This window comes from Aythya marila, assembly GCF_965140915.1.
Source record: "Aythya marila genome assembly, chromosome: 5".
In the NCBI taxonomy this organism is placed as follows: domain Eukaryota; kingdom Metazoa; phylum Chordata; class Aves; order Anseriformes; family Anatidae; genus Aythya; species Aythya marila.
In genome coordinates this window covers 50,485,481-50,499,576 of record NC_139046.1, presented here as the reverse complement: position 1 = coordinate 50,499,576, position 14,096 = coordinate 50,485,481, and the positions used below count along the sequence as shown (strand labels likewise).

At 36.3% G+C, this 14,096-nt stretch overlaps 1 protein-coding gene across 1 annotated transcript in view; it reads left to right on the top strand.

The window, feature by feature from the left end:
- Window positions 1–13,283, top strand: part of LRRC4C (leucine rich repeat containing 4C) — a gene marked incomplete at its 3' end in the record, with an annotated part of 89,552 nt that extends 76,269 nt beyond the window's left edge. Inside the window, exon 3 of the mRNA XM_082762464.1 lies at window positions 11,325–13,283. Coding sequence (XP_082618590.1) covers window positions 11,367–13,283 — 1,917 coding nt within the window. The 5' untranslated portion in view covers window positions 11,325–11,366. The remainder of the gene's footprint in view (window positions 1–11,324) is intronic.
- Window positions 13,284–14,096: the final 813 nt, after the last annotated feature.

Here is a 14,096-nt window from a genome sequence, read left to right as displayed (position 1 = left end):
ATATTTATAGCCTCAAATAACTTCAGCTATCAAATTTATTCTGCTTTGAACAGATAATTTTGAAATTTGTTTCAAACCTTCGATTCACTCTTTCTTTAAATTTTTAATGTAGCAGCATAATTGCTTGGGATCTTTTAAAAATCCAATATGTTAATATCTTGTCATTTTATAATATTAAATTACTTTTGTTTCATAGTACTCTGTCACACATGTGAACTCTGTCTTTTTAGCTAGCTCAGTCACTACTTACTTTATGTGATAGCTTTAATTAAATGAAAATTAAATTTCCATCTCCCTAAAAACTATCCTAAAAGAAAGACATCGAAGTCCAAGCTCACATCAGCAGTAATGTGCAGTTGACTCAGTATACCAAATTCTTATTCACATATGAGATGGAGTCCTGACTCAGCTAAAATCAAAGACAAAACTCCCATTGATTTCTGTAAGAGTCAGTTTTTACTATGACTTTCTCTCATAGATCTTGTTAAAGTGGTCAACCCATGAATTTAGAATACTGCATCAGCACTTCAGAATCTGAATTGGTGAAAAAGCAGGCAGCACTTCTGTTACTCGGAATTTTATCATGTTGGTTGACTAGAAGCAGATAAACAGCACTTCAGTGAAACTTATCATTTACTTAAGAAGTATATGCCAACCTTCATAGTTCTGCTATGAATTTCATATTTATGTAATAATACATTGAATTTGGCCAATGATTTCAATAAGCAGTCTATAAGCAGTCTACTCAGAAAAGATATTCCATCACATATACATGTATTCCTGGGTTTAAAGAGCAAGTCTTCATGAAAATATGAAGTAACCTATTATTTTTCTCTATAAGACTTAGCACAGTATAAACAGAGAGGAGAGTGTCAGTCTCTTTTCTCAGGTGACAAGTGAAAGGACACAAGGCAATGGCCTCAAGTTGTGTCAGGGGAGGTTTAGACTGGATATCATGGAGAATTTCTTCACAGAAAAGGTGCTCAAGCACTGGAACAGGATGCCAGGGAGCTGGTGGAATCCCCATCCCTGGGGATATTTAAGAGATGTGGGGATGTGGTGCTTAGGAACATCGTTTAGCAGTGAACATAGTAGTTAGGTGGATAGTTGGACTTGATGATCTTCAAGGTCTTTTGCACCCTAAATGATTCTATAATTCTAATATGCAGATAAAAATGAAAAATTTAGTATATTTAATGCATTTCTGGAAGGTGTACAAATACTATGGTAAGAATAATACAGGAATCTATAGAATAGGACTGAATATCTTTTACTATTTAGTCAAATTCAGTTTTAAATGTCTTAGCATGTTGGTCTTTTAAAGCGTGAGCATCACACCCTTTAATATGTACATAAAATCCATATTTGAATAGAAATGTGATTCTGGAATTCTGGCTCCCAGTCCTGCCTCTGCTACTGACAACTTTCATTATAGCATATCCACTTAGTCTCCCGTGGACTGCTCTGAGCAGGATTCACCCACACTGTATTCAGATGCAGACTCTGTCTTTGTGCTTTTGGGGCTAGGTTGGAGCAGTGCTGTGAGGCATCTTAGCTTAGGGTCAGCAACAAAAAGTTACTGCATGGCTGTCATGTGGAGCAACATGCATTACATCTAGTCAGCGTGGAGTGTGAATCTCATGTTTGTGAAGTATCCTGTAGACACATGCTAAATTTTGCCAACTGATTTAATGCATTAATGCATCAGTTTCTTATTTCTTTTTCAGAGGCATTGTGAGGATGTGTTTGTGTGATGTTTTATTAAGACAATCCAGGCAACAACGCATTGTTACCAAAGTTTTCAGTGTGTGCAAAGGGCTCCGTAGCCCCTACTTTCATGCAACTCCCAAAAAACAAAAGTACCGGGTGAAAGTTTGTCCTTCAGATCTACGAAAATGCTTGTAGGTAGTTGTTACAGTCCCCCTCGAGTCATCACATAGTTACACTCTTAATTTTATTTCACTAGCTGCCTCCTAAATTGAGTCAAAACATTTTCCCACTCGTAATATTCAAAGGTGTACAAATAGTGTATGCAAGAGCACCTGTGACCTATTCATTGCCCAGCAGTGATAGATCTGGTAATAATGTGCTTGCTATTCTGGCTGTGCTGCACTTTGGTAAAACCTAGGGTTTAATTGAAATACACCCTGACCTTGGTTTTGTTCATGGGGCATAGAATGGACATAATTACTATGAAACTACTGAGGGATATTATGGCAAAATGTCATATTACTAATTTTGGCTACTCACACACTTTTGAAAAAAAAAAAAAAAAGAAGAAAAAAAAACTCTCAGTAAAAAACAATGCACTGCAGTTTCACAGAAGTCCTAAAACAAGTAATTTTCCAAAAAATTAACTTCTTATTATTCTCTGTACCTATTTTTTTTCTCTCAAAATGCTATCACAGTATGATAATTGCATTGCCCCTAACAGTTTCATATTCCTTCATAATTAAATAAACAGCTTGTAAATTGCAGACCAGAAAATGCCTGTGTTTCACTCTTACCTTAAGAGGTTTCCATAGTTACCAAGGACAAGAAGTTTAACCATCATTTGCCAGACTCGAGGCTATTCACAGCCTTAACTTTTTATCTCCTGTCTCTCTTTCTCTTTGTCTCTTTGTTTATTAACAGAATGAGGGAGTAATTTGGACTCAGTTAGCCACTACAAATGCAATGATGCAAAATGGACTCTGGTGCTTTAGTGTGTTATTAGCTGGGTATGTTTCTCCCAGAACATCTTTTAGAATAATGCATACTAGCAATACAGTCTATAGTTACCAAGGTTATGAAATACCTATCCAGCACTTCTCCAGCTTAACATCCAATAATTCGTATCTTAAAATAGGAAAGCACCTTTCTTAACACAGTATTACAGCATAGATGTATTTAGGTGGATATTTTAATTAACCCACAAAAAGCATTAGTGAAGATTTTGCATTGCTGCTTTAATATAATTTCCTTTCATCCCTCAGTCTCCTGTTTTACATGTACAAAATACATTTTGAAAAACTGCACTTGTTAAAGCCCAGACACGATTCTGTATGCCACTGATGTGGACAATCCTCTGATTTATTAATCTCAAAATAATCTTAATATTTTTCTAAACGACTTCAAATTTTACTGAGCATTCCTTTTGCCAATGTATAGAAGGTATTACTGATTCACAACTGCACTATATTTTTATCAGAATTAAATATTTCTGTCAACTAGTTTATATTAACTACTGGTGTCAGGAACTCTGCATGGATCAAAGGATGATTTGTATTGCTAACAAAAATATTCAGCATTTGCATATTCAATAAATTAATATGCATATTGTACTTTAGGAAAGGATGCTAAATCCTATTGTTTTTGATTTTAAAATCTGAACTCTAATTTTATAACATTAGGGTGAAATTTTCTTAAGGGATAGTATATGCTCTTATACTCATTTCTATCTGTTGATCTTTGTTGTACTGGTTATATTTGCATATGCCTTGTTAGACTATGTGGTGGTCTGATCTGACATTTTCATCGTCTCTGTATTATAGTTTGTGAGCAGGGAGAAGATTCAGGGAAGAATCAGGGCTAAAGTATTGGTTTCCATCAGTCTTCACTTTTTTGCCTTTGCATCCTTTAAAATGCACAGCATTTTATTAACCTATAGACCTAACCTGCCAATTTTTGCCTGATAGTTTAAAACCTTGTAGTATGTTTTGGGAAATTATTCTAATTTGTAGGATTTATTATTTGCTTGTAAAAATTGATAATATTCTACCTAACTAAAAGTAGTTTGTTTGAAATGAAGTACTACTGTAGTACCTTTAAATAGATGTCTTTAATCACTGCTAGTCTGTTAAAAACACAGAAGTACTAGTGTTCCAAAATAATGACCCCAGTGTGACGGGAGTGAAAACTCCAGTGTTTGGAGCATGGCTTTAGAGTATCATTTAATTTATTACTAAGGGTTGCTTTTATTGCTTTTATACTAATTTGTTTGTGGTTAGCAGATATGAGTTTTGATAATAAACCAAACAGATTAAGAAATCATTCTTTCAATAATTATAGATATACTGCAGTTTAATAGTGGTTCACTGAGGTATTTCTGGTATAAGAAATAACACACCTTCAGTTGAAATACTGAAGGTGCTTGTATGACTTCTGTTTATATCATGGTTGGCACATGGGACGTAGTGACATGCTGCTGTAACTAATTAAAAGAATTTTGTTATCAGGGCTATTGCAAAATTTCTTCTGTACAGTTCTGTGGTTCCCCCCCCCCCAGATAAATATCTGTCTAGAAGAATACAGAAGATGAAAGCAAAATAGTATGTTCAGAGAAATGGTGTTTTATCAACTGAATTAGTGAAGGAGAAGAGCAAAATGGCAAAATGGGACTTGAATAACCCAAGGGATTGGTGATGTGGTAGAAAACCTTTTTACCTTTATGTAATTGGTTTGAATTGAGCCCAAGTCAATACAGAATGAAAGTTCCTAATGTCTACATGGGGTCTCAAGAAAATGAATCCAAATTAACTTTGAAAAGGGACTAGCTAAACTGCATTACATTCTTTTATGGACACTCTTAATTGAAATTACAGTGGCCTTGATTCAATTTAGCTTAAATTAAATTCTAAATAAGAGCGTCCACACAAAGATTTAATGCAATATAATTAACCCACTTTAAAAGTTAATTCCAATTAAATTTCTAGAATGTTTCTGGGTAGACTATTACCAAGCTCTATTCTGATGGCTTTTATGAAAGAATTTAAGCTCTTTCATAGTGGACAATTCATAGATTGCTTTCATTCACACAACTGTGAGTAGTCTGAACAGAGAGATTTTATCCTTTCCACCCTTTGGGTGACATCCAGGCAAAGTACAGTGATCAATAAAGAAAATAAAAAATTACTCTAAATAAAAATAGCATGTCTTGAAGAAATATCCATTCATATTGACTGTAAATTAGCAAATGTTTTCAGTTGTACTGAAGATACAAAGTACAAGTCAAGCTTGGGAGTAAAAGACAATGTATAAATAAAGGGGCATGCCAAACCCTGCAAAATTTAAAACTCTGTGAAATCTATTTCCAGCTAAAATATGAATATTCCTGCCTGGACCAATGTGCACTAAAAATCTCATTTTAAAAATATCTATTTCATGTTCATTTCTGTCAATTTAAGTTAAGGAGAAAATTAAAAATCTTAGGAAGATAAAACAATGAAATCATGGTGGAAAATGAGGGGTATGAAATAAAGATGTTTTCTATATAACAAAATGAAAGAAAAGAAGTAAAAGGCAGGCTGGATCAAACTCATTCTTGATTGAACTCCCCTGAAATGAATGGTGATTTAGGAGGATCGAATGTGTCCAATTGCATTTAGGTCTTTCAGGTCAGTGTCTTAGTGATTCAGCTGAGTCTTAGAGGATGTTCAGAAGAAAACTGGAATGCATCCATGGTACAGCAATATCCCCTCTGCATCCTACACTTACATGCTTCAAGGGGCCATAGGAAATCCTCACAATATCTGAGAGGAAAGCAGTGAAACATGCAAAGAGGAGCATAATTTCCATTATGAGTGTCTTGATTTATTTGATCTCATGTGTAATCAGTTTGCATTGCAGGGCTGCTTCTTTGGCCTCCACTGTATTTAACTAAAAATAAAATAAAAAACAAATAGATAAAAGCTGCTGGGCTTTGAAACCTCCCAGGTTTTTAAGCATTATTGCAATGGCTCCCTAAACTATTGTTGAGACTTTTAAAGTCCTACAGCAGTGGAAAGGGAAGAGATTTTTAAGAATGGAGGTAAAGATGCACAGCTATATAGTTGCAGTGATTAAAAAAAAAAAAAAAAAAAAAGGCTAAGAAGAAAAGACATGAGATCTGCTTTAGCCCAGTCTATTTACTGATTTTGTGTCATTATTATTGTAATGCTCAGTAAAGAACATAGCATGTTTTCCTCTGTTGGCAGCAAGGACAATGAAGAAAAAAAAAAAAAAAAGGTGTCGTTTTACTGTATGTGGACAGGGAATGGCATGAAAAGTGTTTGTACTTGTATTGAACTGAGGAGCACTAGTCCTCTGGGGTACGTCCAGGTGGAAAGGAATTTCAGGACAGAAAAGGCAGGAAGGAGGACAGGAGGGTATGGTGAGTGAATTCGTAACGTGATTCCATCAGCCCAACCCTTCACAGCCATATGGGGACACACATCTGAGGCTGCAGAAGCATTTGCAGAGCAGATGTTGGTGGAGGATTTCTGACCCCAGTGGAGCTCCCTGCCCACAGTTCAGTCTCTGTTCAGGGATCACGGTTTGCCCTTGTGTGTTTTAGCATTTTGTGCAGCTAAAACAGATTGTGTGCTTGTCTCTTAGTATCTGCACTGAAACTCTCTCGGCATTGCTGCCTGAAGGGGATCAGTCACACACTCAGAGCAGTCAGAATTCCTCAAAAGAGAGGCAAAAGAGTCATTTCTGCATAAGGTCATCCTGGGGTGTAGACCTGTTTTATTACTGTATGCCATGCTCCATTCCATACAGAAAGTATTTGCATGCTCCAGTGCTGATACTACTGGGAGAGACTTCCCAGCATAATAAGCTGCTTGATGCACCTAGCTCCTCTTCATATGTTTGGAAATCTGCCATTTAATTTGTAATTTTAGAGTGGCTTGTTTACTAAAAAATGCTTATATATTTGCAACGTGTTTTTCTTTCAATAAGCTCTTTAAAATGCTGTGGTGTACAGCATACATAACTGCTATATAAAGCAAAACAAAGGTGTCTTTTCTTAATGTAGCCACATATTTGTTAATTTAGTTATAAAAAGTGATCTGAATGCTCTCATCCAGAATATTTCTGGCATGAACCTAAGGGAGAGTTGTGAAAATTTAATTGTACTGTGATAATTTAATCACCTGATATCTGATGTTCTCATCGTGTTTTCAATGCAGTGACATATAGCATCACATCTCATTCAATTTTAAGGCAGATGTACAGCACCAACCAATGTGTATTAGATTATGTTGTGTCATAACCCATATACTGGGCTAATGCTACAGCCTTTGCACCACACTGCTCCACTGCTGAGACTATTATTCATAGACCCACAGACTAGATAGAAAACTAAAGATGAGTTGCCAACAGCAACTAAACTGGAGTGATCCAGCCAGGGATCACTCGAACTTGGGAAAATATCTTTGCCGCCTGCATACCTCATCAGATAAATTTTTGGGAAAGGTGTTGAAGTTCTTTTTTTTGTAATCAAAATTCGTCATTACAGGAAAATCCCTCAATAATCAGAGTGAGTGTAGTCACTTTATAGTAATGTAACAAAAAAAAAGTATAGTATAGTAAAGTAACAAAAAGTGATCAAAGAAGCATATCAGGCATAAGACCTAATTTAAAAAAAAAAAAAAAAAAAAAAAAAAAAAAAAAAAAAAGAAAGAACCACTGGTTCCACTATAATGCCCACATAAGGAAGACAACTCTGTGTATCCATGTTCAGCAAAGTTACCTTTCAATAGCATAACTGCTGCATCCTTCAAGTGGTCCCTAAGGAAAGCTGCACTGTACATCTCTGTAGAGCCATATTAGCTTTGTCATTCCTTGCTTCATCTTCTGCATTGGAAGAGGGCAATGCTTTTTGCTCAAAGGAAAATATGTAGTACATCAGGACTACATCACGTAAGCTATAGAGAGGAGAACATGCGTATCAGCAGTCCATTTGAGTGAAGACTTCCTGAGTTCTGTGGAAATAAAAAACAAAACAAATAGCTATATATATGTGTGTGAATGTGTGTCTCCATTACCATAAAGAAAATATACATTACTGTATAAGCACAGTTTTATAATTGTATGGTGTCTGGGAAATGGATTGAACTGTAAGGACATTTTAAACAAATTTTAAATGTATGCAGCAGAGGGCACTAGTGTTATTGAATTGACCATAGAGTTGATATTTTGGTACTAGACAGATGAAAAAAAAAAATTGCTTAGAAGACAAAGAGTTGTCAAGATAGACTAAAGAAGCTGGTTGATGGTATGTGTTCCATGTGTGGATTTATAAAGCTAAACCTTCATGTGTCTCTAGCATAATAGACAGATATTGAATAGCAAATTACTCTGGTACAGAGTTCCAGATGGGTCTTTATGTAAAGCCCATTAAAATATTTCCATAATGTTCTTCAAGGCTTTAAATGAATTTTCTACTGTGTTTTTGCACTGGCTATTTTTTTTTTTTTTTCCCAGGGTATTTCCAGACTATTTATATTTGAAATGACTCTGATGTGAAATGACTGCACAAAGACTTCCTGAATACTTAAGCTCTGAGCTGTGGAAAGCTACCAGTATAAAAGAAAAGGACCTTTTTTAATACATTCCTACAGCACAAGAATTCTCACTGCAGTATATTAGCCTATTAGCTTCATGCAAAGCTTGCAGGTTGGCAGTGAGGACTTGCAAGGAGCTGCCTGGCATAGCTTCTGCTGTCCATGACAGCTTTTCATATTGTCAGGTTCCCCGTACTTCAGTACAGTATCAATGTAAAATATTTTTATCTTTTATTTATTTATTTTAATCTTGGAGCATATGTGCAGTGATGGAAAGGGAAGATTTTCTGGATAAAGGAGTGAATTAGGGAATGGTGGGAGATGGTGGGAGCTAGAAGTTGGAACAGGAACGAAGTGCCTTGTAGTTCTTGAAAGTTGCAGTTGAAATGATTGGCTTTATGGAGACTGGCAAAGCAACTGAAGGGAGTTTATGCATATGCTGGCTGATGTTAAGGGTACTTGCTATCCCATGACCTTTGTTATGTTTGCTACACTTTCTTGTTCTACTAAACCCATAATTTTTCAGCTCCTTCAGGTTATCCAGGATACAGGAATGAGAATGGAAAATAGCAAAATGAAAGTTAGAGAAACCATATGGTATGTTGCAAAGCTGGCCTGTAATGATGCATGGGTACGAGACTTATAGAACATAAAAGATTGCTCTAGCTTCCTGGGAGCCACGTGCTCCCTGTGCTTCCCATGCCCCACCAGCCATACAAGGATAACTGGCAGCTCTGAAGCTTGAGAGAGCAGAGTTCTCATCTCAGTTACAGTGAAGACAATAACATTACACTAGTGTGATGGTAGAATAATTAGTTTGGTGTGTTTCTGCATCTGTTTTATTACTTGATAATGCATTTATTCAGTCTAAGTCATTAAGGAATAAGTTTTAAAAGACTTTTAAAAAACGAGGCAGGAAAAAAAGAGAGAAATCTACCCAGTAAAACAAAACTAGAAACAACAACAAAAAAATGCTAATAGAGTCACATTAACTATCATATAAGGTGGTTAATAACTATTCAACAGCAAAATTCATGGATCATAGAACTTAACTAAGAAGTCTGAAATCAATATTGATCAATTCATGAATAAATATTCAATTTAATTCAAATGGGAAACAGGTTCTTTTCAAACTTTTTTTTTTTTTTTTCCAGTTAGTCATACTACAGTGGATTGTTTGTGTAAGAGAACTCATCTTTTAGTGAGTTTTAGGAATTAGTTTCGGAGTGTTTCTATATATTGTGTTGAGCACCTCTGAAGAGATGCTTGTAAACCTGCAGTAAAAGGGAAGGTGTGTACAACAGCTACCCCTCATCAGTCTAGTACAGTATCCTAAAACAATGAAGTAGGAGTGTGGATATTCATGATTTCAGGAGTATATGGTTCAGGAGTATGGATATTGGCAGACTGAGAAGCAGGAGCATCTAATGCTACAGATACGAGGTTATCCAGGATCATATGGCAAAAGTTAAGCCACAGGCAGAGAAGTTGAGTGACTTGCTCAAGGTTGCAAAACACATTAGTTTCATGAATCTTTCATACCAAGACTGATGTTTTATAAATAGCACTTAACAGAGCAGATCAAACAAACAGCCCAGATCTTCCAATTCCCATTCACTGGTATTTAAACCATTATATTGGCTTTCTCTGCAGTGAATTATTAAAAGTGAGATGAGAACACTTGCTAGCTCTGAACCATTATAACAAGTTTTTAAAAAATGCAAAAGTGAATTCTGAAAAAAATACATTGTCTGAATATATAATTAGAAAAAGTCTTTCATTAAATGAATTGCTATGAAGATGCAAGTCATGTTTTTTTTTTTTTTATTAATAATTATTATTTATATATATTTTAAAAAATAACTTCTTCACACACAATGAAACAATTTAAAGCCTGGAGTAGAAAGCTTTTGCCTTTTAGTATTTTGTTTATTATGCATTTGTGTGCTCTAGGTTATAAATATGCTCTAAGCACGATGTAATTTATAAGACTTCACTTTTGGCTGATTTATAGGAAATTTCATTAATCTCTACAGCAGAGGGACCTTGTAGTGAGCAGAAGATTGAAAATGAACTGAGGGCTGAAGGCTTTAAGAATTACCCCAAACGAATCAGTACTGAAAGATTTAGAATGATAATTCATAGAGTAAAGCCTTTTTCCCCCTTTTAGTAACATCTGTAGGATTTTCTTAGAGGTACTAATGAAATTGTCCACTCTGCAGCTAAAGAGATATTTGTCAGCATTTAAATGGCTATTCTTATTTCTGTGTTCAGCACATATGTACTAATGCTTGCTTCTCTGCTGCTGCTGGTGCCAAGCAAAAGAATTGAGGAAATATCATGAAATGGGATGATACTGTTTAACAGTAGGGAAGAACTGATGCTCAGCATGTTTCTTTTGTATTTTATTTTTAAAATCTGAAATAGGCAAGATCTTGCCGTAACATTTCCATGATCTACTACATTCAGTATCAAAGGCTTTACTTTTAGTCAGATTCTGAAGCAGGAATCACATTTGTATAGATAAAGAGTTTCATCAATAATAAAAAATAAAAATAATAATAATAAAAAGTCATGAGTCTCCATTTAGTCTTCATATTATTTCTTGTCTTGATTTACTGTAATATTAACAAAGTTCAATTCTTGAATATTGTGATGATTCTTATCTTACTCAATTTTGTTTTTTGAGGTTCTTGACACTTCTTTCCACTCTTCTCTTGAGTTAGAACATTTCTCTTAGGTACCCAGTGTGGTTGAACTTGTTATCTGCCATCAAGCTACATGCATTATACTTTGGAATGAGCAGGAAAAGCTAGTGTCTGGATATTTCTTATTGCCAATTACACCTGGCATGGCTTTACAGGAAACAAAATATTAGAATTTGTATAGCTATTTATACTACAGTTTGATGAAATTGGTAGAGCTGACTGAAAGGACTTGAGAAGGCTCTCTGTTTAGAGAGCACATTTAAATATTTGAGATTAATTTAATATTCTCCTTTTCCCTTCTTTCTTTCAGACTATTCAAATTCCAGGAGGACCAACACCAAATAAATTATGAATGTTGAACAAGATGACCTTACATCCACAGCAGATAATGATAGGTCCTAGGTTTAACAGGGCCCTATTTGACCCCCTGCTTGTGGTGCTGTTGGCTCTTCAGCTTCTTGTGGTAGCTGGTCTAGTGAGGGCTCAAACTTGCCCTTCTGTCTGCTCCTGCAGCAACCAGTTCAGTAAAGTGATTTGTGTACGGAAAAATCTGAGAGACGTGCCAGACGGCATCTCCACCAACACCCGGTTACTCAACCTCCATGAAAATCAGATCCAAATCATTAAAGTGAATAGCTTCAAGCACCTGAGGCACCTAGAAATCCTGCAGCTCAGCAGGAATCACATCAGAACAATTGAAATAGGGGCCTTCAATGGTCTGGCCAATCTCAATACTTTGGAACTCTTTGACAATCGTCTGACCACTATCCCAAATGGGGCTTTTGTATACCTGTCAAAACTGAAGGAACTTTGGTTGAGAAACAACCCCATTGAGAGCATTCCTTCTTATGCTTTTAACAGAATTCCTTCTCTCCGGAGGTTGGATTTGGGAGAATTGAAAAGGCTTTCATATATCTCAGAAGGTGCCTTTGAAGGTCTGTCCAACTTGAGGTATTTGAACCTTGCCATGTGCAATCTTCGAGAGATTCCTAACCTCACCCCACTTGTAAAACTGGATGAGTTAGATCTTTCTGGGAATCATCTGACTGCCATACGGCCAGGTTCCTTCCAAGGGTTAATGCATCTTCAGAAACTGTGGATGATACAGTCCCAGATTCAAGTGATAGAAAGGAATGCTTTCGATAACCTTCAATCACTTGTGGAGATCAATCTGGCACACAATAATTTAACACTACTGCCTCATGACCTGTTCACACCGCTCCGTCTCGAAAGGATCCACCTGCATCACAATCCTTGGAACTGCAACTGTGACATCCTTTGGCTCAGCTGGTGGATTAAAGACAAAGCACCCTCCAATACTGCGTGCTGTGCCCGTTGCCACACACCTCCTAGTTTGAAAGGAAGGTACATTGGTGAGCTGGACCTGAACTACTTCACGTGTTACGCTCCAGTCATAGTGGAGCCACCAGCAGACCTCAACGTCACTGAAGGCATGGCTGCAGAGATGAAATGCCGGGCATCAACCTCCCTGACCTCTGTATCTTGGATTACTCCAAATGGATCTGTTATGACACATGGGGCATACAGAGTTCGGATTGCTGTGCTCAGTGATGGCACGTTGAATTTTACAAAGGTAACTGTGCAAGACACGGGTTTGTATACATGCATGGTGAGTAACTCTGTTGGGAATACCACAGCTTCTGCCACACTGAATGTGACGGCCCTGGATAACCCTGGTTACACATACTTTTCAACTGTCACAGTAGAGACTGTGGAACCTTCTCAGGATGAGGCACAGACCACAGAGCAGGTTGGGCCCACACCAGTTACCAACTGGGAGACCACTAACATGACAACCTCACTCACTCCACAGAGCACAAGATCAACAGAAAAAACGTTCACCATTCCTGTGACGGACGCAAACAACGGGATCCCAGGAATAGATGAGGTTATGAAGACTACCAAAATCATAATTGGTTGTTTTGTGGCTATCACTCTCATGGCTGCTGTGATGCTGGTAATTTTCTACAAAATGAGGAAACAGCATCACCGGCAGAACCATCATGCTCCAACACGGACTGTAGAGATCATTAATGTGGATGATGAGCTTACAGGTGACACACCCATAGAGAGTCACTTGCCCATGCCAGCAATCGAGCATGAGCACCTAAATCACTATAACTCTTATAAGTCTCCTTTCAACCACACAACAACAGTTAACACAATAAATTCAATACACAGTTCAGTGCATGAACCGTTATTGATCCGAATGAACTCAAAAGACAATGTACAAGAGACTCAGATCTAAAACATTTAAGACATTATGGGGTGGGGGTGGGGACAAAAAAAAAAAGATGGTTTATAAAGCAAATGACACAAATGACTGGGCTAAATCTACTGTTTCAAAAAAGTGTCTTTACAAAGAAAAAAGAAATTTATTTATTAAAAATTCTATTGTGATCTAAAGCAGACAAAATTATGTGTATTCCTCAGAACCTGTTTTTTGCTGCACTTATTTACCCTCCTCCTTCCCTTTTTCCTTCCCACCCAACCCTGATTCCCATTTGCCATATTTTTCATAGGAGATCTTGATTCCCTAAAAGAACTGGTCTAGGAAATTTTGTAAGAATTCTGTTACACTTTGGGAATTTTTATGGTGAATTCTAGTGGTGAGATTCGGTCTATTTTGTCACTTCTTTTTCTCTTCTTTTTCTTTTGTTTTCTCATGCCCTTTTTGAAATTATTCAACAGGGAATGGAAAAGCAGCAGCTTTACAAGTGAGCAAAACAAACAAGCAAACTTTTTTTTTTTTTTTCTCCATGTAATGATTTGATAATTTGCTCTGTATTTACCAAAAGGACCATTCTGTGAAAAAAGGAAGAAAAAGTAAAAAAAAAATAATAATAAAAAAAATTAATTTACTTGTGAAAACCTATAAAACCCATTATCTTTTAAGCAATTCTAGAACCAGAATTTGTAGTTCAAACACTAAACTAAGATTATAAATAAAATATTGTTTTTTTTTTTCTGTACTTGGATATAGCTCATTTGTAGTGTGGCTTTAAACATCAAAAGCTTTTTAAATTTCTTACAATATTCTGCTGTGATGGTCCAAAACACA